Genomic DNA, 20,712 nt, shown 5'->3' on the forward strand with positions numbered 1-20,712 from the left:
ACGTGCATAGGATATGGCTCCCTCTGTAAGGGTCCATGTCCGTCTGAATTCAATGGAGCCCCCAAAAGTGTGTCCAGGTTTGCATTTCAAATTGTAAGCACCACAAAACAGTTACCTGTCCTGCGCCATGCACACTAATGGTGATATATTATTAATAGAAAGTCTTATTTTTTAAAAAGTAAGTATTAATATTCCAAGGATCAACAGCATAACCTGAATATGAACAGCTAAAATATGAAACACACAGACACTAACCAGCAAGTCTATACACAAAAAGTGTGCATTTGTAAACTTATTGGAGGGGGGGGAATTTAATTTTCAAAAAACCTTGCAAGCACTAACCTCATTTAATGTTAAGGGAGATGCAAATAGCACCAGGAAAGCACAGATTCCTACTAATTTACTAACTTGGTGCTAAATTCCAGTACAAGTAAAGTTCCCAGGAAATGCGCTTCCAATAGAAGTCAACCTTTTGCACAGTACCCTATAAGGTGTTCTTCTGCAAATACGTTTTTCTTCAAAAGCAAGGTTTATCTAGAATCCAACCGGAGGTGGCCTGCAGAACTGGACAGAATTAAACCACTTTTCATGTGGTGTTTTTTTAAAGGAAAAATGGAAATGTCAATCCAGAATCCATTAGACCCCAAAGCCCACTCTAGTGAACAAAAAGCAAGGGCAGCATAGCCAGTTTTTGCATCGGACACGTCCAAAAATTTAAAAACTCACAAAGCGAATACAACCCATTTCCCACTAAAGTCAACGGCAGTATCCCAGTTTTGGATGCTGCAGGTATTTTGCACCTGAGCTCTAATGGTGGCCGCTTAGAACTAGAGTCTTCTATAGTATCAAACAGAGGGGTGAGGTGCAGTATTCATCGGGACAACTCATTGCTACTAAATTATATCCACAACCGTCTCCCAAACTGAAGTCAACTTTTCTCTCCCATTGTTTACTCCCTCTTTACAAATGAAGATGGTGACAATAGCTCTGTTGTTGTCTTCTATGCGTACAGAGCGGATATTTGTGAAAGAGTTGTATTTGTAGCATTGTGCTGATTGTTAAATACGCGAAATGTTCAAGAAGTATTTAATAGGCGCCTCACAAGGTCCGTGTATGGACCTCCCCAACCCTTCACCAGGGCAGCCCCAAGGCGCTTCGAATCCGCCAACTTGGAAGAGGGGGAAAGCCAGCCTCTTCTGATCTTTGCGCCTCCATCTCCTTTTCTACTCCGGATCAGTTGAATCCATATGGAAGCAACCATTCTTCCAATCATGGAACAAAATAAAATAACCCATAAATCTCTCATTGATAATATGTGATTTATTTAAAGTCCTTAACTGCAAATTATCGAAAGGGAGAGAGAAAGGGGTGTGGGGTGGGGAAACATACTTATATTGTCCATTTAAAAAAAATCAAAACATTTCTTTCAATTACAATCACATTTATTATAAAATTAAGATCTTTTAAATTTTCTTTAAAATGGTGCGTGTCATTCTAAAACCGTCATTTAAAGCACTTTCAAGCTGTAAAGAAAGAAAGTATAAACCGTGCAAATAAATTAAGGGCATTGTGAAAGCGAACAGGAAAAAAAATAACAAAACAAAAACAGAAAAACCATCTGGCTAGGCTAAAACATCGTGTAAAAACGGTGGAAAGTGCATTAACACTGGATGAACGTGCTAACAACGGCGATCATTAGGCGGCCACAGGGAATGGGGGGGCAATAATGGCTGTGGATAGACTGATCTGAGGAAGAGTAGCGCGGAGAGAAAAAATAGCTTCTAGATTAGAATGGGGGGGAGAAAGAGAGGGTAAAATAATAATAATAATAATAATAACGTTGTTACAGATAGTTATAGTTGTTGAACGCACGCCGGGGAAAGGGTTCTGGGATTAAATAATCGGTCATCCACGTGGCCGGGAAGCTTCCTGTGAAAGGAGACTCCTTAGTAACAGCTTGGTGGGGGGAATTAAATGGCCATGACCTCTGTGGCTTTGCATCCTATCCCAATCCCAGGCCATTTTGGAGGCGCGGAGGTCCCATCCTGACCTCCAGCCTCCACCCACGCCACTTTACACAGCCGGAGGAGTCCGGAACTGGCTCACTGTCCAGGCGCGCGGGTAACCTATATCTCCCAAGGGAGCCACTCCGAGCCTGGCAGATCAGTTCCGGGGCGCGTGGGGGAGATGCGTTTGCCATGGCACTGGGGCTTTCCCAAGGCTCACGTCGGGCCTGACTTCTCTCCCTGTTCGACGGCTCCCTTGTGGTTTCCTTGCTTGTTTATTTAGCACTGCGTCGTCGTCCCTCCAGAGCTTTCTCATCTGAATTTAACTTAAACCTCTCCTTTTGGTACTTTCTCTGGAAAGGCCATCGCTCAGTGGTGGAGTTCAGGCTCCACAAGCAGAAGGCCCCAGTTTGCATCTCTTAAAAAAAGTGGGGGGAGAGTAGCTGGGATGGAGGAGCAAAAGGAACCTTGAGCAGCTCCGTCTTGTGTCCTCAAGAGAAGCAAGCCGCCATCAGTTGCTGTCAAAGGAGCCGGGACGGCCAGCGGCCCGACTCACGCCAAGAAGGCACCCTCACGCCTCTCCTGGCGGAAGCCCCACCGCAAACCTCTACATCTCGCGAGATTGCCCCCGAGAAGAAAAGGTGGGGAAAATTCACCAATAAAAAACAATAATTTACAAGCTCGAAAACTCTTTTTCTTTCTTTCCCAAGGTCTACAGTGGTGATGGCAGGGCCGGTATATACAGTGTGTGTGTGCGCGCGCGCGCCCGCGCATGGCGTTAGCTGGGACTTGCGGGACTTTCCAGGCCAAAACAGAATAAACACAATGCATTGGGATACAATAAGAATAACGACGACAACAATAATAATAAAGTAACAGTCTCTTCTTTTGCTCCCCCCCTCGCACGAACGGTGCAAAGTGTTGGGGAAACGCACCGCCAATTTGGACAGAAAGAGAGAGAGAGAGAGAGAGAGAGAGAGACGGGGGACGAGCCCACAAGGCAGGGAAGGAAGCTTCAGCTCGGGGGGCCTCGAGTCCCTGCCAGCTAAGACGTATTTAGGACCGGTCTGGAATACACACCTTGGTAATAAGAAGGCTCCAGGGCCGAGGGCTCAATGCCTCCCCTGCCGCCCATGGAGGCGCTGCTGAGGGGCAGCCCGCCGGGCAGGCCCGCCCCGTAGGAGGAATATTGCAGCGCTTGCTCGTAGGCTTTGAAGTCCAGCTTGTGCTGCTGCTCCGAGGAGGACATGAGGTTGTTGATGGAGAAGGGGTGGTTGAAGGAATAGTGGGGGTCGCCCTTGAGGTGCAGCTGCGACTCGTGATGCCCCAGCGAGTGGCCCGCGTGGCCCAGGGTGGCCAAGGCCGGGCCAGGGGGCACGGAGGCGGCCGCTACAGCCGCTGCCGCCGCTGCGGCCGCCGCCGCTGCGGCCACGGAGGGCTTCAGCTCGGCTCCATTCCCATTGTGGTCCAGGTCCTGGGGGCTGCTTGCTCCGCCGGGGTTGGACGGGGCGGCCTCGAGCTGGCCTCCTTTGCCCTGGCCACCGCCTCGGTGCAAGGGCGAGCCGCCTCCGCCTCCCTGGTCTTTCCTTCCGTCGCTGCAGTTGCCGCCGCCCGCTCCTTGGCCGGCTTTGGCTCCTGGCTGCTTGTCGCACTTGAAGCGCTTCTGGCGGCGCAGGTAGCAGCCATTCTCGAACATGTTGCCCGAGTCCGGGTGCAGCGTCCAGTAGGACCCTTTGCCGGGCTTGTCCGGCGAGCGGGCCACCTTGACGAAGCAGTCGTTGAAGGAGAGCGAGTGGCGGATGGAGTTCTGCCAGCGCTGCTGGTTCTGGCGGTAGTAGGGGAAGAGGTCCATGATCCACTGGTAGATCTCGCTGAGCGTCAGCATCTTGCTGGGCGCCTGCTGGATGGCCATGGTGATGAGCGAGATGTAGGAGTAGGGCGGCTTGGCGTGCGGGTAGCTGCGCTTGAAGCCCTTGGCGTCGCGGCCGCGGCTCAGGTTGGCCGGCGCGTAGGCCATGGGGCTCATGCAGGGGCCCATGGCGCCGTAGGCGCTCAGGCCGTTCAGGGACGCCTGCGGGCTGCCCATCGCGTTCATGCCGCCGGGGCTCAACGCCGACCCCATGGCCGACATGCTGTTCATGGCGCCCCCGGTGGCCCCGCCGGGGCTCAAGCCCGCGCCCAGGCTGGGGTTGGCGTAGGACATGTTGAAGGAGCCCGACGTCATGTTGCCGCTGGTGGTCATGGCGTTCATGCTCATGTAGGTGTTCATGGAGTTCATGGAGCCCAGGCCCGAATTCATGTTGCTCACGGGCACCGTCGAGTAGGCCTGCGGAGAGGAACCAGGTTAGACAGGGGAAAGGAAAGGAAAGGTCTCCCTCCCTACCCCCGCCCCTGCTGCAGCAGCATCGCACAGTCACCAAATCGCATACCCTTATAGGCCACCTCAGTTAATTCCCAACTGCCCCTGCAGGATTCCTTCCTCCAGCGTCCAACTAGCTAGGATTAGAATCTCCACTTTCTCCCGTAAACGTCATTGCAAGGCTCTTTACACATCAGCTCTTAATTATCCAGCCAGCCCCTACTATTAGCCTGTCCAAAATTATGCCCCAAACTCTAGAAATATATAGGCCCTGGATTATCAGTTGGGGAGGGCATGTGTGCCAAGGAAACTGGGAGGAAAGGAGGTTTCACACGCACACACAGAGAGAAATGGTTTACATTTGAAAGACAGCCACATTATGAATCTACTCCATCCAGCTTTGTAGGAAAAGCCAAAGGTATCTGTAAATATCACGGTGGAATCGACAACGTTGCAACCGGTCGCACATCATGCTTAACATGTTTCTTATTCCGAAGTAAAGAGTGCTTAGGATCGCAGAGTAAACATCTATAGCCAGCGCTATCGTCCTCAGGAAGCAAAACAAAGGACTTGAAGGAGACGTTTGGATGGGGCCTACATCGAGGAGGCCTCTTCGGGTACAGTACGGATGCGGCGCGCCAGTGTGCGACCACGTGCGCCAAATCATACCCACCAACCCGGAGGTTCGGGGACGCGGAGGAAGGAGAACGCGCCAGCCCAAATGGCCACACACCGGCGCGAAGCTCCGGCGGAGACAACCCACCCCACATCACCACGACGGGCATCTAAAGTTAGATCTAGGCGAGCGAGGGGCTCTCTCCAGAGATTCCCCTTTCGCAAGGCCTTAGTCCACCCTTGAAGGCCTGATCATTTATTATTTTGTTTAAAACAAAACAAAACAAGACGGAAATGGAAGGCGAACGACCCTAGGCTGCTCTTCTTCCCTCGAAGCCTGCCAGTTCAGCTGCCCAGGCCTCAACAAAGCGGATCGAAGGCAAGCAAGGCAATCCGACGGCTTGCCGAACTGAGGCACGCTGGTGGCGGATGGGCCAGAGGGCCGAGCCGTGCTGGCCGCGGGAGGCCCAACCTGGAGGCCCTCCCCAAACCCCGCGCCTGCTTCCAAGGCACCAGAATGGCGCTCATCCGCGGCCTCCTTGCCCCTGAGCGCCTTCTAGCCGGCCAAGCCTTCCCGAGGCCTCAGCGAGGGTTGGTGGGAAAAGCAAACTTTGGGGCCTCTTTCACAGACCCCCACCCCCTTTTCTCTCTCTCCCCGCTGTCCTGCGCTGGTTCCCCCTCCCCATCCCAGAACAGCCGCGAGGAAAGTTTTCGACAAAATGAACCATTGCACCTTTTTGACCCCAAACCAAACAGCTTATGACCACATTCTTCTGCGAGGGGGGGTGGGAGGTATCTTCCTTTCTCTTCACCCTTTTCTCTTTTTCTTTGGCTTTGGCTGACTAGTAAAAGCCAATCGACGCTCACTTCATTAAACCTTTCAAGAGTCTAAATTAGATTCAGAAAGTTTCCCCACGAAGGGAACAGCCTGGAAGAAGAATGGACCTGAAAAGTCTAACCCTTGCTCAAAAATAAACTAAAATCTAGTTGCTAAGACCGCTGCAGCTAATGCGCGCTGTCAGTCGGGTTTGGGAAACTGGATGTGAAGGGGGATGTCCCACTGGCTCCCTTCCTAGTTTGTCACTGCAGCATATCATAGTTGTAGGCCGGGTTCTCTGGGATAATTAGAATGCCAGGTTCCTAAAAGCAAAGAGGTTTCTGATATGGTGGCATTTGAGATTTCTTGTAAAATAGCTCTCCAACATCGTTCACATATCTAGAAGTGTCTATATATAGACAGCTAGACCATCCACCTGCTGGTGGCAATTTTTTAGTAAACAAACCTAAGATTATGCACTATAACCAAGTATAACTGATGGAGAAAATTATTTCTATATAAACACATTATTTTATATGCAATTATTTCTACATAACGGCATGATTTTTTCCTCGCCTGTAGCGCTATGGTTTTAAAAAATACCTTTTAAAAACAACAGCAGCAGCAACAAAATAAATATCCTGCATAGCGGCAAGACTGGTGTGGGAAGTAATATTTGTGGATGTATGTGTGGTATGGTAAATAAAATTTAGCGTAAAATTGTCACTCTAACATTGAAAAATTAAATTAAAGGGGGTAATCTGGCGCAGACGAGGGTAAATTATGTCTACAAATGACGGGCCTCATATTAGCATAGGAGGAGCAGTTTCGGTTTTTTTCCAATCGAGTACCTGTGGAGCATACATTTAATCTAAACCCCTTCTTTGCCCCCTGTTGACCCTTCAGTATTAAATAAGAATCCGGGATACGGCAGCCTACACAAACACATGTTGAGCTGGAGTCCACAGCCTGCATTTTAGCGCATGAACCTGGGACATTAACTCTGGTAAGGCACTGCTAAGCAACATTTCCTTCTTGTACACGCAGTTCTGTCTGTATGCTCTGGGATGCCCTCCCCCTCCTTTACTTTTATTTTTGTTCATGCCTTCTCGTTACTTTCCCTTTCACGTTTTGTAAGGCTACGTTCGCGGCGTTGAAGCCATATTTTATTTTATTTTATGTATTTTTCCGCCTTTCGCTCCCTATTCAGTCAGAAGGCCCATTCATCCCTCCATTGGGATTTTACATGCTCCCCCACCCGTTATTGTTCCTTGGGTCGTCTTTGATCTTTTCTTTTCACTTCTTTGGAGCATATTGTAAAATAAGGAACGTGGAAATGAATGGACAATGAAAAAGAGCCAGGTTCCTGGTTACAAACTCGGATATCCTATTCTCTGCAGCGCCACCCGCCGGTCACACGGAGAATTGCTCCCTTTATTTTTCATTTTCCCCCACCACCCCCTTAAAGAAGCGTGTTGCAAAGTACACATAAATTATTGTTATGCCCAGCAGCGTACAATATCAGCATAGGTGAGGGCTGGGGGAGAGGTCTGCCAACAAAGTGTAACGCTTTCCCCAAAGGGAGGAGTAGAAGTGATCACTGCCACCTCCTCCACCACCACCCTCCAGATCAAGGCCCTAACTGTAAAGACTGTGGCGCGGTGGAAGAGGAGTTTGAGGAGCGCCCGTCCTGCGTGCCAAACCGAGATCCTAGAAGGAGATCAGTAACTTCCTTTCTCTCACCCCACGATCGGCGGCCTCCCTCGTGGGACTATTGGAAATGAGGTGCATTTCTTCCTGGCTTTGCCGCCAGCTGTAACGCTGGGAAAGGCAAATCCACCCCATCAGGATCTTGGCGTGGACCCTCGATCCCCCTTCTGGCTGAATTCCCCACCCCGGCTTCCATTTCCAATCCCCCCCCGGCCATATGCCCCCCACTCCTCCGCCTGCCCTTTGGCTCCGCTCACCTCCTGCGTATCGGCATAGTAGCTGTTCCAATCGCTCGTTTCGTGCCCTTCCATTTTCACAGTCCCTAACATCATGGAGCCAGCCTGCCCGGTGTAACCATCCAGCCCCTTCTGGCGAGCGGCGGGAGAGGGAGCCCCCCCAAGTCCTAGCAGGAAACCGACCCTCGGGGAGGGCTCGATCAAGCCCCCCGAAGGAGGCAGAGAGCGCTGGGTGGCGGCGAGCCACTCGAGGAAGTGAGGAAGTGCCGGCTGGGATGTGAGTGGAGTTGAGCTGATGTGGATCTTACGTCGCGCCACCAGCAGGAGCAACAGCAGCAGCGCCCACCTCCTCCTCCTCCTCCTCCTCCTCCTCTCCCCATTTGTCCTCACGCACAAAGACGTTCGCACCTACAAAGCCGGCGATGCACCTGCAAACAAGGCAGTTCCACTTCCCCTGCAACTCCCCCGGGGCGGCACTTTATTTGCAAAGCGGTGTAATTGGTTTAAGCCGAGCGACGTTGGGGTGGGGGGAGAAGAGACGACGAAAAGGAAAAAAGGGGGGAGGAAAGAGAGAGAGGGTGAGAGAGAGACCCACAGGGCAGGGGAAGGGAAAACAGGAAAATCCTCCCCTTCTCTCCGCGCCCCCCCTCCACTGGAAATGCAGGCAGGGATGGCTTCTGTGGGGGTTTTTTTTGTGTATGGAGAGGGGGTGAGTCGATTCGAAGAGACAGACGAGGGCAGCCCTCTCTGTTTGGATCGCCGGCGGAAAAGAGCAGCCAGGGCCAGTGCCCGGAGCGTGTTTTGCTGACTGGGGGTGGGCAGCTGGAGACTCCTTTAACTTTCGGGTGGGGTCGCAGGGGAGGCCACCGCCAAGTGTGTCCCTCTCCCAGCCCCCGAAGAGAATCATGACCCTGACCCCACAGCCACCCCTCCTCACGCCCCATCGCCTTGAAAATCCCTTGCAGTAGGAGCGTTTCGGTCGCTCTGCTCGCCGGGTTTTCCCGCTCCTTTTTGGCCCTCTGCCCCTGCCGTCCAGAAGCCCCGAGCCGTGTGAATGAGTCACACTCGTGACGTTAAGCCGTCCCGATGAATAGAGGTCTGAAATGCGGATCTCCTCGGCTGAAACCAACACTTGGCAAGCAGCCCAGGTGAGTCAGGCCGACCATTTTCACGGCTTTCTCGGCCTGAGCCCGCCCTCCGTCCCTCCCGCCAGCCCCGCGCCTCGCCTGCCTACCTGGTAATCGTCACCTTAGGAACAGCCTGGGCGAGTAAATAACAGGTGATAGCCACGGAAAGTTGGGCGGACGGCACTTCCCTCGAACTGGGCAGTGGTTCGGGTCCACGACCCCTTTGCCTGTCCTAACCCGACCGCGAGGGCCGAAGGCGGCGATTCCTTTGAACTCAACGGCTCTTCTTTCCATAGTGAATCTGCCAGGAACCTTTGCAGCTACTGTGAAGTTTGAGAAGGCGGTCTAAGACCGCAAAGCAGCTCCCTTAACTTGAATAGTGCTACTTTTGAGTAAATGAGTTGCGGATCGCAGTTGGAGTGTGCACTCTTCATTATCCCCGCCGTTGGTGGCCGCGGAGGGCGGGGGGAATCATGTAATAGAAATTCGTGAAAACAAGCAAATCAGATATTTGTTTCTGGGGCGCTGTGGCTCTTGACAGGGGTGGGCAGTGGAAGATCCTTTCCATGGGCTGGATCCAGCCTAAGTTAGCTGAACTTACCTCCCATTGAAATCAATGGGGCATAGGTCAAGTTATGAATAAACTTTCCCATTGGTAAGCTGAGGCAACGTAGTATGAGTCCAACGTCCTTTCTGCTTATAGTGCAATCCTAAGCATTTTCACTGGGAGGTAAGTCCCGCTATGTTCAATAAGGTACTCATTGCCAGTTCAGTGTATAGGACTGCAGCTTAAGTCAAGACCGAGGCTTCTCGGCTTGATCCAAATCCTACATAATTTCAAGTATTTGGCCCAATACCTGCAATCCAAAGGCTGCAGTCCTACTTGGGTGTAAGCCCCACGGTGAAAAGTAACAGTAAAATGTCGCTTCTGAGTGCCCCAATGCTTCCTCAGGGGTAGGTCATTTGGACTTATTGAGGCTGCAAGCCGATTTGGTTCCAATACTATTACTGGAATAAAACAGTGCTTAAATTCAAGCGTCTTGTCCTGACTGATCTAAGTGGAACGTGGGCTCTTTTCCGAGCTGCGTACTTTTGGTTAGGAAAAGATGCTGGGATCAGCCTGCCAGTTGGCTGGCTGACTTTTTCACGGTGGAGGTGGCGGACGCGAAACGGACTTCTGACGTTCTCAAGAATTTGAAAATTGCAAGGAAGTTGAGCGAACTGATGGGCCAGTTTTGCACTGAATGTATTACGGGCCACGTGTTTATCTGATGGAAGGTGCACGTCTGCATTTACTGCCCGATTAATCCACAACCCAATCAACACGCCGGCATCCTGAAGCATTCCAGTTCCCATTGATGACACCTGAATTTTCTTCCCTGGAAACGTCCTTCGAGAATCGCAGGCGCTTCGGCGGAATTTCAGATCGTGTATTTCTGCTGGTGTCGCTGGAGGGCTGAGAGACTTGTCCGGAATAAGCCTTTCGGTTTACATGAGTTGGGAATCCAGTTTTTCTTTTCCTGGGACTCAGCAGGGCGATACATAATTTTCAGTTACATAATTTTCAGTTACGTCTAAAGGCCGCCTCTCTCATCCCTTTCTTTCTTTGTCCCTAGTCTCTTGCCCTGTCGCGCCTCCCCCGCAATCTGGCAACAGAGTTGTTAAATCCTTGAAACAAACAAATGTCTCAAATCAGCTGGAGAGGAGGAAAATGTGTCATTAAAGAAATAAAAAGGAAAAAGCTAACTAGAGGGCAAACTGCTTTTGAATATGGTCACACTAAATTAAGGAGTCCTATTGAAATACAGTGGTTGTGGGACGCCTTGCCATGAAAGACACAACCTTTGCTTGTGACTTGAAGAGAAAGAGGGGAGGGGAGGGGAAGGAAGAGAGATGCTACTGTTTGTATTACTGATGGAATTCTCTCAGCCTAAACGCATTACCTGAAGTAAATTCCAGTCAAATGGAATTAATGCAATTGTTAATTTCAGTTAAGCAGTTGTGAGTCTCGTTCATTTCAGCGGACCGGAGCTCGTTCATTTGGCAGGGTAGCGTCCACTTCATTTAAAATCAAAATGCCACTGTGCTACTGGAATCCTGAACGCGTTTTCCATCTCAACCTAACCGGAGTGAAAAGCATCTCGGCAACTTCAAGGGGAATGACTTCCAGTCTTAAGGATCGCAGCCTTGTTTGATCCCCCCTTTCCTCCTCCCCTTTTAGGCCGATGGGTATATGATTAGGTATCAGTTCTGGCTGAACGTCTTCAAACCGTCGGATCCTACAACGCTTGTGTGTGGAAAGAAGCTCCGCCGATTTCAATGTGGAGCTTAATCTAAAGCAGAAGAAATAAATAAAAAGGCGGTGCGTGGTCAGCCTAAATGACCGATGCACTCTCGAAACTCTTTTCATTCATTCATTCAGCAAAAGCGCGTCGTTCCTCGTGCCCTCAGCCCCATTATGTGTGTAGCTGCCCCCAAACACATTACACCAGAACAGAGCCGTGCAAATAAGGTTGTTGTGGCACTACTACTGCTGATATTATTATTTCTTCCTATCTTGATCCGATCACTTTCCAATAGTGTTCAAAACTTTCGCAAGACAAAGCTGACCAATAATATATATTTGTGTACAATAAGGTTTAAGGCTTTTAAAACATTTTGTTTGCGAGGGGCGCAAACCTTAAGCAACAACATCAGCAAAGCAACGCTCCCCCTCCGCGCGCTCTCTCTCGCTCTCTGTGTATGTGTTGGGAATTATCTGCTCAGAGGTTGATGAGAGATTTGTGTGTGCCGGTAAGACTGAGGTGACTGCTGGGGGAAGTTGCTCGGCTTGTGATAATACAGCGCCTCCTGTCGACCGGCCGCAACCTCAAGCGCGCACTAGCGAGTGGCAGAAAGAGCTGAGGAGCCGATGCCCAGCCACCCAAGCGATCGCCAGGTTTGCTGTTGGCTTCAGCCGGACGCCACGATCACACGGGTCCGGAGTTGACGCCTCTGTGGCATGCAAGACGTGCCCAAATAAGACCATCGCTCACTTCCCGGCGGCATGTAGCGGATGGGGGTCTCTTGAGCACAGAGGGGAAAAGCTCAGGTGTGTTGACCTGCGAATCCCTTCTTGTTCCTAGGCTTCGTTTTTTAAAAAAACACCAAAAGCCCACCTCTGTTGAACTTAAGCATCGCGGGAGGAAAAAACAGATTAGCGGGGCTCATTCACAGGTTACCTCTTCCCACATTTTCAAAGGAAACTGCGCAGGAAGGAGACTTGTCAGAAGGCGGCGGGGGGTGGGGGACGGACGACATTATTGCAAAGCGCTTTTGCATGCCTCCGATGGCTTGGGGGGTGATGGGGCGCTAGACAGGCGGGACATCCCTGATCTTTAACTCCCCGGGGGCGATGCTACTTGTCCCCCGGGTGTAAAGCCACTGGAGTCCTCCTCTCTTCTGCTGCCTGGAGGAAAACGAGAAAACGGGGGTGGGGGTGGACGTGGGGAGGGCGAGAATTTCAGCGTTTGTCTTGTGTCATTTCTCCTGGCTTAGGGGTGATGGACAAGGGTGGGGGTGAAGGAGAGGGAGAGAATCCACGGGCGGGGAGGGATCCTCTGTTAGTCTGTCACAGCAAAAGCAAAACAGCAGGGACCTTAAAGGTGAATTGGGGCAGAAACCTTCATGAAGTAACAAGCCCGCCTCGTGAGGTGTAGCGGACTCTAGACCAAGAGAGCTCGCTGCACCACAAACCTGTTCACCTTGAAGATGCTCCAAGACTCCTGTGTGTGTGTGTGTGTGTGTGTGTGTGTGTGTGTGTGTGTGTGTGTGTGAGAGAGAGAGAGAGAGAGAGAGAGAGAGAGAGAGAGAGAGAGAGAGAGAGAGAGAGAGAATAATTACACACGAATCATTTCGAGGAGCGACTCGATCACTGCAGAAGTACGACATATGCTTCCGTAGACCATAGACCAGCCGTTAGATGCGCGATTATTCTGAAATGGCAAGTATTTGACTATCAGTTCAGGTTTACACTTTATTCAGCTGATGAAGTGGAGTGTGACCCACAGCTGATACCATAATAAATACGATGGTGTTTCAGGTGACACAACATTCTTTTCTTAACATACATTAATTAACACGGCAAAGGCTAATAAGGCAGTGTTTCCCATTGATTTCAGCGAGGCACTTTTCAAGGAGCTGTTTTAGCACTGGGAGGGCAGTTCTCATTACTAGACACCCCCCTTAAATCCAACTGCTTCAGCTTCACTTAGGCGTGGGGGTGGCAGAAATTTCGCTAGGTTAGAAGTTGTTTTCAGTTTAACCTTGATATTGAGGAGTGTTCTCATCGAGATTTGTCCAGAAGTGTAGTGGCAAATTCAGAAGTCCGGGGTCCCTTCCTGTTAGTCACAGTCATGCCCCTTCCCTTTTACTTTTTTTTAAAAAAATATTTATTTATTTATTTATTTATGCTGTGGGGTTGAGAATGAGATCCTTGTTAACACCTTCTCCCACAACAACAGATATCTCGAAGAGGCAATGAGCATGAAAGTGATGAGTATTAGCTACTGAGAAGAGTCTTCTCAGTGGCTGACTCACCTCATCTCTTTTCACTCTGATTGGCTCCAATCAGCAGGAAAGGACAAGGAAACACATAAAAAGACTCTTCTCAGCGGCTAACACACTCCCTTTTCATGCTGATTGGCTCGTAGGATGCTGGGACCCTGCTCCCCAAAAAGTAAGGGGACTAAGACCCCGGAGACCCCGGACAACTAGCAGCTGGATTTGTCAGGTATTGAGTTAAGGATCCAATTTCTAACGTGAGTGAGGGCGGGGGAAGGCTCTCCTAACCCCCCTCCCCGTGGCTTCAGCTTCCTCTTCTATCTTAGAAGAGGAAAACCGGAGCTTCTTGTTTTCCTCTATGTTTAGGTTTCTCCATTAAGACCGTTACATTAAAATCAGTGTAAAAAAAGAAAAAGGGTGGCCTCCTTCGAAAAAGTGGATGAGCAGTAGTTTTTTATGTTGTTTGTTTTCAACCTGATAATGGAGTTCCGGATGACCGGAATTTCGTATCTAATCCTCGTAAACCGAAAGGATGCGCTTGCTGACTAACAACAATGGTCTATTTAGGTCAGCGTGGTCTCCTCCGACTGTGGCCAGCCAGATGTGACAGCCAGTTTCGCAGCAGGGTGGTTATCTATCTATAGATCCTAATATCATTCACACACACGCACACGATTTATCTTCCCCCCCCTCTCTGTTTAGTGCAAGACTATCTACGCTCCTTTCCTACACGACCAAAGTTGGGTAGTTTCGTTCATTCTTGAAGCAAAAGAGGGGAGATGCTCTCCTTCCAAAACTGAACGCCTTCTGTCCTGCTTGGACAAAGGAGGATGAAAGGCAGCCTTTGATTTTACCAAAGGAAAGGATCCCGCAAACACTCTCTCCTTCAAACTCATTCAGCGCTGTGGAAGTGAAGCCCTGCCCAGAAAGAGGGCCTGGGGGCTTTGGCAGGAGTCCTGTCAAAGGATCGGTGGTTCTCCGCAGGCAAAATGGTTAACAACGCTTTCCTTGGCTGCGGAGGAGGAGGAGGAGGGATAGCCACATCTGTGGGAAGGCGCTGAGGCTTTAAACTGCTTCTGCGCGCCTTACTGAGGGTTAGCGAGCACCAACTGAGGCGTCCACATTCCTCCCCTAGACTCCCAGCGGAGTCTTCCCTTTTCCCGGCTGTTCCTAAACCCCACAGTTGAAACACAGACAAGTGTTAAGTGTAAGCACCAGTTCAAAGAAAGAAGCCCCCAAACGGGGCTTTAATTCAATATGCCCATTTCATTCCCCTTTCTCTCTCTCTCTTTTAACTGTCCTTTTCTCTTTTTCCCTTTCCCCTCAAGCCTTCTTCTTATCTACCCTCTTTTTACAGCACAGTTCTATTCATGTTGGAAGTAAATCTCACTGTATGCAATGGGACTCACTCCCGAATAAGTGTGAATTGCAGCTTGAGTCTGCTGCCTACTATTCAACCGTTCCTTCAGCTCCTTCGCTTCTGGGATCTCTGACCTTAGTTTCCTTACCTTTTGGGATCTCTTGCCAGTTCCCAGCCTCATCCACAAAACAACATTCCCTTCATTCATATGTTCTGGTTTGCAGACGTTGTTAACTTTGTTACCTGAGAGTGGAATGTTGGTGAACATTCCGAGGCATCTCACGAGCTCAGCCAGTGGGAGCCTCACAAGCGCAAATCAATATGGAAAGGATTGAACTTCCTAGTATATATGTTTAGAATCAGACCTAGATGGGGTAAAGGATCGATCCTCCAGCAGGAAAGTTCTGGACTTAGAGAGGCAAGAAGCTTGTCGCCCGCTCTTCCTACCAGTTTGTCTGCTTAAGTATGTCAAGCATCTTGTGTCTTCTACATATGAACTTCTAACCGTTTCCAGAGTTTAGGACAAATTCAAACCTGCTCCACTTAATCAATGCGAGCTTTGCAAATTCGTAGTACAATTATTTACACATTTTTGCAGAAGCAAGTCCCACTGATCTCCCCACCGAAATTGGAGGAGAAAAACAAAATAATGTGTATAGGCCACAGGGGTTTAAACCTCTCTGCCCAGCCAAGCTCCGAGACGGTGGTGCAAATCACCTGTCCCAGTTCATCAGATAGGAAGGGGGCGATAAGTCCCACTTCAGCTGATGGGGAAGGGATATCCGTGTGTGTTCCGTGTAGGCGCCTGTGCCCTGTGTTTGTTTGTGTGTATGTGTTCCTGTGAGAATGTGAGGTGGCCACACTCACTGCTGGCATGCGATCCCAGGTATGGCCAAAAGTGAATGAGAGCCACCCCGTTATGCGGTATCTGAATTAGCAATAGGTAAATAAGGCAGTTTAGCTGAGGAAAGGCTGGGTCCAGAACTAAGACAATAAATGGAAGTTTGTTTCCAGTCTTTCTACTGCCCTTCAATTTTATATTTTCAGAGCAGTTCATGGACAGATGATCTACATCCTAGAAAGTGAAAATCATACTCAAAAGAGTGTCAAAATAAACAAATTTGCAAGGATTTGGATTGCAGCTTCTTCAGCTAAATGGGGGATCTCCCCAGCAAACCTGCTTCTACTGTTACCACCAATTTACTTAGATAGGCCAACCCACCCCAAAATATTCCACTGAGCTTAATGGGATATTACCAAATAGGTGCAAAACTGAAAATCTATCTAGATGTCTACCTCATTATCTCCTTTCAACGAGGAAGCCTTGTCGAATTCAATGGGGCTCAGATTGGACAGGTATAGGATTGTGCTGTTATCATCATAGCAACCCTGTAAGGTAGGTAAGGTGGAGAGACAGCAACTGGCCCAAGGTCAGCCTGGAAGTTTTGTGACTGAGCAGGGATTTGAACCTAGGTGTCCCTATCTCAGCCCAGCACTTTATTAACCACTGCCACACCCTGGCTTTTTTATAAGCTCTAAAGTGCGCAAAGCCCTAGACAAACAGGCAGGCACCCACCCACACGATCAATCTAAGTTAGATGAGTATCCATGACCTCCATATCGCAGCCGGAGTGGCTTGCCTTAGGAACCGTTACGCCTGAAAGGCGGTCTGTAAATGTAGGGAATCCAAAAGCAAGGCCATCTAATGACATGGGGCACAAATGAGAGGCACGCTACAGTTCCCTGGATGTCCAGGGGAAAAGTGCTTTAAAGGGATGGTGTGTATGCCCCCCAACTCCCAGAGAAGGGTTGGATGCGGATCGGAAGGGAAAGGCCGTTACTTCAGGGTCGGGTAGTCAGGGCAGAACCTGAACCCACAGCCAAGACCAGCTCTGTCCACCCATCGCATCAGCTCCGAACATCTCCAGTTTCTTCCTTTTGATTTCTGCCAGCTTTGTTGATCCTGCTTATCTCTATTTTCTAGGGAGTGCCTTTCCCATAGAATGGTGTGGAAGTAACTTGAGTATCATTTATTTACCAATGGAAGGGAAACAAAGCACTCCGCCGCCTCCTCCCCCTCCGTACACGAAATTGCCTCGGTCCTCCCGCTGATGTGGATAACAGGTTTTGATCGCAACTGGGGCCTGAAGCCTCTTGTTCCCTTGCAAACAACGCAACAGCAGCTCGGACGCATTTCCCACCAATAGCGGTGTTTGGACACATTCGAATAAGCGTGGTGTCCCCTATCATGCACCTCAGCAGCAGTAGGCAAATAGAGGCTGCTGTATGTTAATCGGAGACCCAAGTTTATGGTTTGTCAGCCCAATGACTGTTGTTGCCATTTTCTTATTGCCACAGATCAAGGGGGTCGAGTGGGTTCTCAAAAACAGGGCACCGAGGGCGTTAATCACACGTATATAGGCAAATTCATAACAGCAGGGTCCCTTCATCTTCATCTCCCCCTTTTTGCTGTGGGGTTGAGAATGAGATCCTTGTTAATGCCTTCTCCCACAATAGACATTCCTAGGAGACAATAAGCAATAAGCGTGAAAGGGGAGAGTGTTAGCTACTGAGAAGACTCTTCTCAGTGGCTGACTCGTCTCCTTTCACTCTGATTGGCTCCAATCAGCAGCAAAGGACAAGGTGGGGCTGGTGGGAGTTTTAGTTCAAAATATCCAGAGGGTATCAGAGTGGGGAGAGCTGAACTGCAGCCTTCATCAGTCTGAAAAAGTTGGCTGTAAATTTTTTTAATGATCTTCAGACAAGATAATATTCCATATACAAACGTTCTGTTTATTTTACACACACTTATGCACACACACACCCCATTTGACAATTGCTGCATGTCTTGGCAGATCATTTAATAAAGCCAAGCTACTGAAAATTTGGAAACTGTACCAGGGGCTCTATTATGAACTTCACAGGCCCTGGACCAGGGGCTTGTTAGCCTATGTGATAATTCACTAATAGGCAAAAAACCTTGCAGTTTAAGAACGTATTTACAGTCAGTAGATATTTCTATCAAACTTTAAAAAGCAGGGAAATTGGGCAGCTATAGTGAATGCACCAGGGGAGCAGGACACCTGACCTCTTCTCTTGAGATATTTACTGCCCTACAAATTTGTCAAAATGCGAACACAATTTGGGTTGACTCATGTCATAACACATGTGTCTCTGAGCATATGGTGAGTGGTGGCAACCCTGCAATCAGCCCAAATAACAGAAACAAGGCATGTGCTGTGCTGATCTTCTTTTAGCAAGGAAGAACCAAATATGTTTGATTTACTTTGCAATTTTAATGACATTTCCTATAGTAAATTATTTTCTTTTGCTTCTGTTTCTGTGAATATATGAAGTACAGCAACACTTTGCATAATTTACATTAAAAAAACTCCAGAAGCAATTGTGGAATAATGGCACTGACTATTCTGCAGAATAGTCTCCAGTGGACACGAGGAGTATCTTAATTTGCACAAGATAAAACAGCGGGGGGGTGAAATATATTCTAGCAAATTTCTAGGTGTGTTCCATGTTTTTTATTGACCATGCCCACTTTTCCTTAAGTGGAGTGATTTAAGCTTAGCACGCTGAACATACAGTATGCATCTTGGGCAGGCCAAGTTTGTTTTTTCCAACAGCTAGATTCATTGCTTAAATTGCAACATATTGTAATCAGTCTAATTTTACATCAAACTGCAGTTTCAAATTCAACTGTTAATGCATCCAAAATAGAATATAACCTCCAGTTTGAAACACAAAAGGCTGTCTTCACCATTATATGACATTGGCCAATAAAAAGGCTTGGACATTAATAAAAATAAATTTGACACAGATTTCTAGGATGAATAATGAGAGAAATATAATTTTCTACCTTAGATTCTCTGTAGAAACAGTAGTAACACAGGAAAGAATCAAAGTAAAAAGAACACCAACAAGCATACAAAAATGTAATTCTCCATCTGGAGATGCAGTCCTGACTGCAAGTTTGCCATCATTCACTATAGCTGCCCAATTTCCCTGCTTTTTAAAGTTTGATAGAAATATCTGTTAGCTATAGATATGTTCTTAATCCACAAGGGTGTTTTTTTGCCTGTTAGTGAGACCTGCTTTTTAATCGAAGAGCTAATAAATGGGATCCTGTGCAAGTTTGCTGAGAACAGATTGATCATTTGCATGCTTATTGAGTTCAATGGGATTTCTTCCCCTGTAATCATGCTTAGGATAGGTAAAACTAACCACAGGGAGGAGGAGGGAGAGGAGGAGGAATGGCAGAGGAGAAGAGGGGGGATGGGAGCAGGTGGGAGGGGGAGGGCAGGTTTGATCATTTGCATGCTTATTGAGTCCAGTGGGATTTATTTATTTTATCTTATTTATTTATTACATTTATGTACCACCCCATAGCTGAAGCTCTATGGGTGGTTTATAGCAATTAAAAACAATAAAAATATACAAATTTTAAAACACAAACAACAATTTAAAAACACAATTTAAAAACACATGCTAAAATTTACTCCTGTGCAATCATGCTTAGGATAGGTGAAACTGACCATGGGGGAGAAGGGAGGGCTGGAGTTGGCAGGGGAGGAGGAAGAAGGAAGAGGGGGAGAAGAGGAAGAAGAGAGGGGGAAGGGTAGGGGGAGGAGAAAGGCAGGTCTGATCATTTGCATGCTTATTGAGTTCAGTCAGATTTCCACCCATGCAGTCATGCTTAGGATAGGTGAAAGGGACTATGGGGTAGGAGGAATAGAAGGAGAGAGGGTGGAGAAAGGGAGAGGAGAGGAAAGGGGAGGAGCAGGGGAAGGTAGGGATGATAATTTGCATGCTTATTGAGTTTAATGGGATTTACTCCTGTGCAATCATCCTTTGCTTTTTTTTGTTATATGCCTTCAAGTTGATTACGACTTATGGTGACTCTATGAATCTTTTGGATATATTCATACGATTTTATGTTAAGAGGTATTCAGAGGTGGTTCACCATTGCCTTCCTCTATCCTATGGCACCTGGTATTCCCAGGTGGTCTCCCATCCAAGTACTAACCAGGATTGACCCTGCTTAGCTTCCGAGATCAGACAAGATCATGTGTGTTCAGGGTAGTATGGCTGTAGGTGCAGTCATCCTTAGCATTGGTGAAACTGACCTGGAGGAGGAAGGGAAGAGTGGACAGAAAGGGAGGAAGGGTAAGAGTAAGGAGGAAGGTGGAGGAGATTGGGTGGGTGGGTGGGCAGTGGGCAGAGGGAATGACCCTTTCATTTCTGACAGGAAAAACATTATAAATGGTATGATTATTTTTTGGGGGTTCCCACATCTTTTTATTCTACAGGAGACAAATGTTAGTCTCCCATCTGAATTTAAACCAAAGCTATCCCTGGCCACATCCACACCAGACCTTTTTTCACTTTAAATAGTCATGGCTTCCCCCAAAGAATCCTGGGAAGTATAGTTGTGAAGGGTGCTTTGTTAGGAGATGCCCGATTCCTCTCACAAAGCTACAGTCACCAGAAGAGGGGCTGACTGTTAAATCACTCTGGCCACTGGAACTCTGTCAGGGGAATAGGAGTCTCCTAACAACTCACAACACCCTTTACAAATGACAGTTGCCAGGATTCTTTAGGGGAAGGCATGACCTTTTAAAGTGGAATAAATGTCTGGTTGATTAGCCATTTAGCTGATTATAATGTCCCCCGATTAGCCAAGCCAAACAGCTGTGAGTCTGGCTTTTACAATACTGAGCATGCCTGCTCTATCATAGACTCCAATGTTAAATTTCTTAAATTAATTAAAAATCAGCCATGCATTTAAAAAACTTTTAAACTGCAGAAGATGAAGGCCAGAGTATGGGGCAAGGTCAGTAATAGGATTACAGACACTCTGTGAACATGGCTGATTTTTAATTAATTTCAATTAATTTCAAATTATGAGACCACTGACAGAAAAAAGTC

General features: G+C 48.3%; 1 protein-coding gene and 1 pseudogene across 1 annotated transcript; both read right to left on the minus strand.

Moving 5' to 3' along the window:
- Nucleotides 1-1,308: 1,308 nt before the first annotated feature.
- On the minus strand, nt 1,309-7,929 carry FOXA1 (forkhead box A1). Its single transcript, XM_061613228.1, has 2 exons — nt 7,765-7,929; nt 1,309-4,332 (listed from the first exon to the last, which is right to left on the minus strand). The coding sequence occupies exons 1-2, from the start codon at nt 7,837-7,839 to the stop codon at nt 3,052-3,054; spliced, it is 1,356 nt and encodes a 451-aa protein (XP_061469212.1). The 5' UTR covers nt 7,840-7,929; the 3' UTR covers nt 1,309-3,051.
- Nucleotides 7,930-19,761: 11,832 nt separating this feature from the next.
- On the minus strand, nt 19,762-19,880 carry LOC133378527 (5S ribosomal RNA; annotated as a pseudogene).
- Between the last annotated feature and the right edge of the window lie 832 nt (nt 19,881-20,712).

The sequence above is a fragment of the Rhineura floridana genome, chromosome 2 (genome assembly GCF_030035675.1).
Source record: "Rhineura floridana isolate rRhiFlo1 chromosome 2, rRhiFlo1.hap2, whole genome shotgun sequence".
NCBI classification, from domain to species: Eukaryota; Metazoa; Chordata; class Lepidosauria; order Squamata; family Rhineuridae; genus Rhineura; species Rhineura floridana.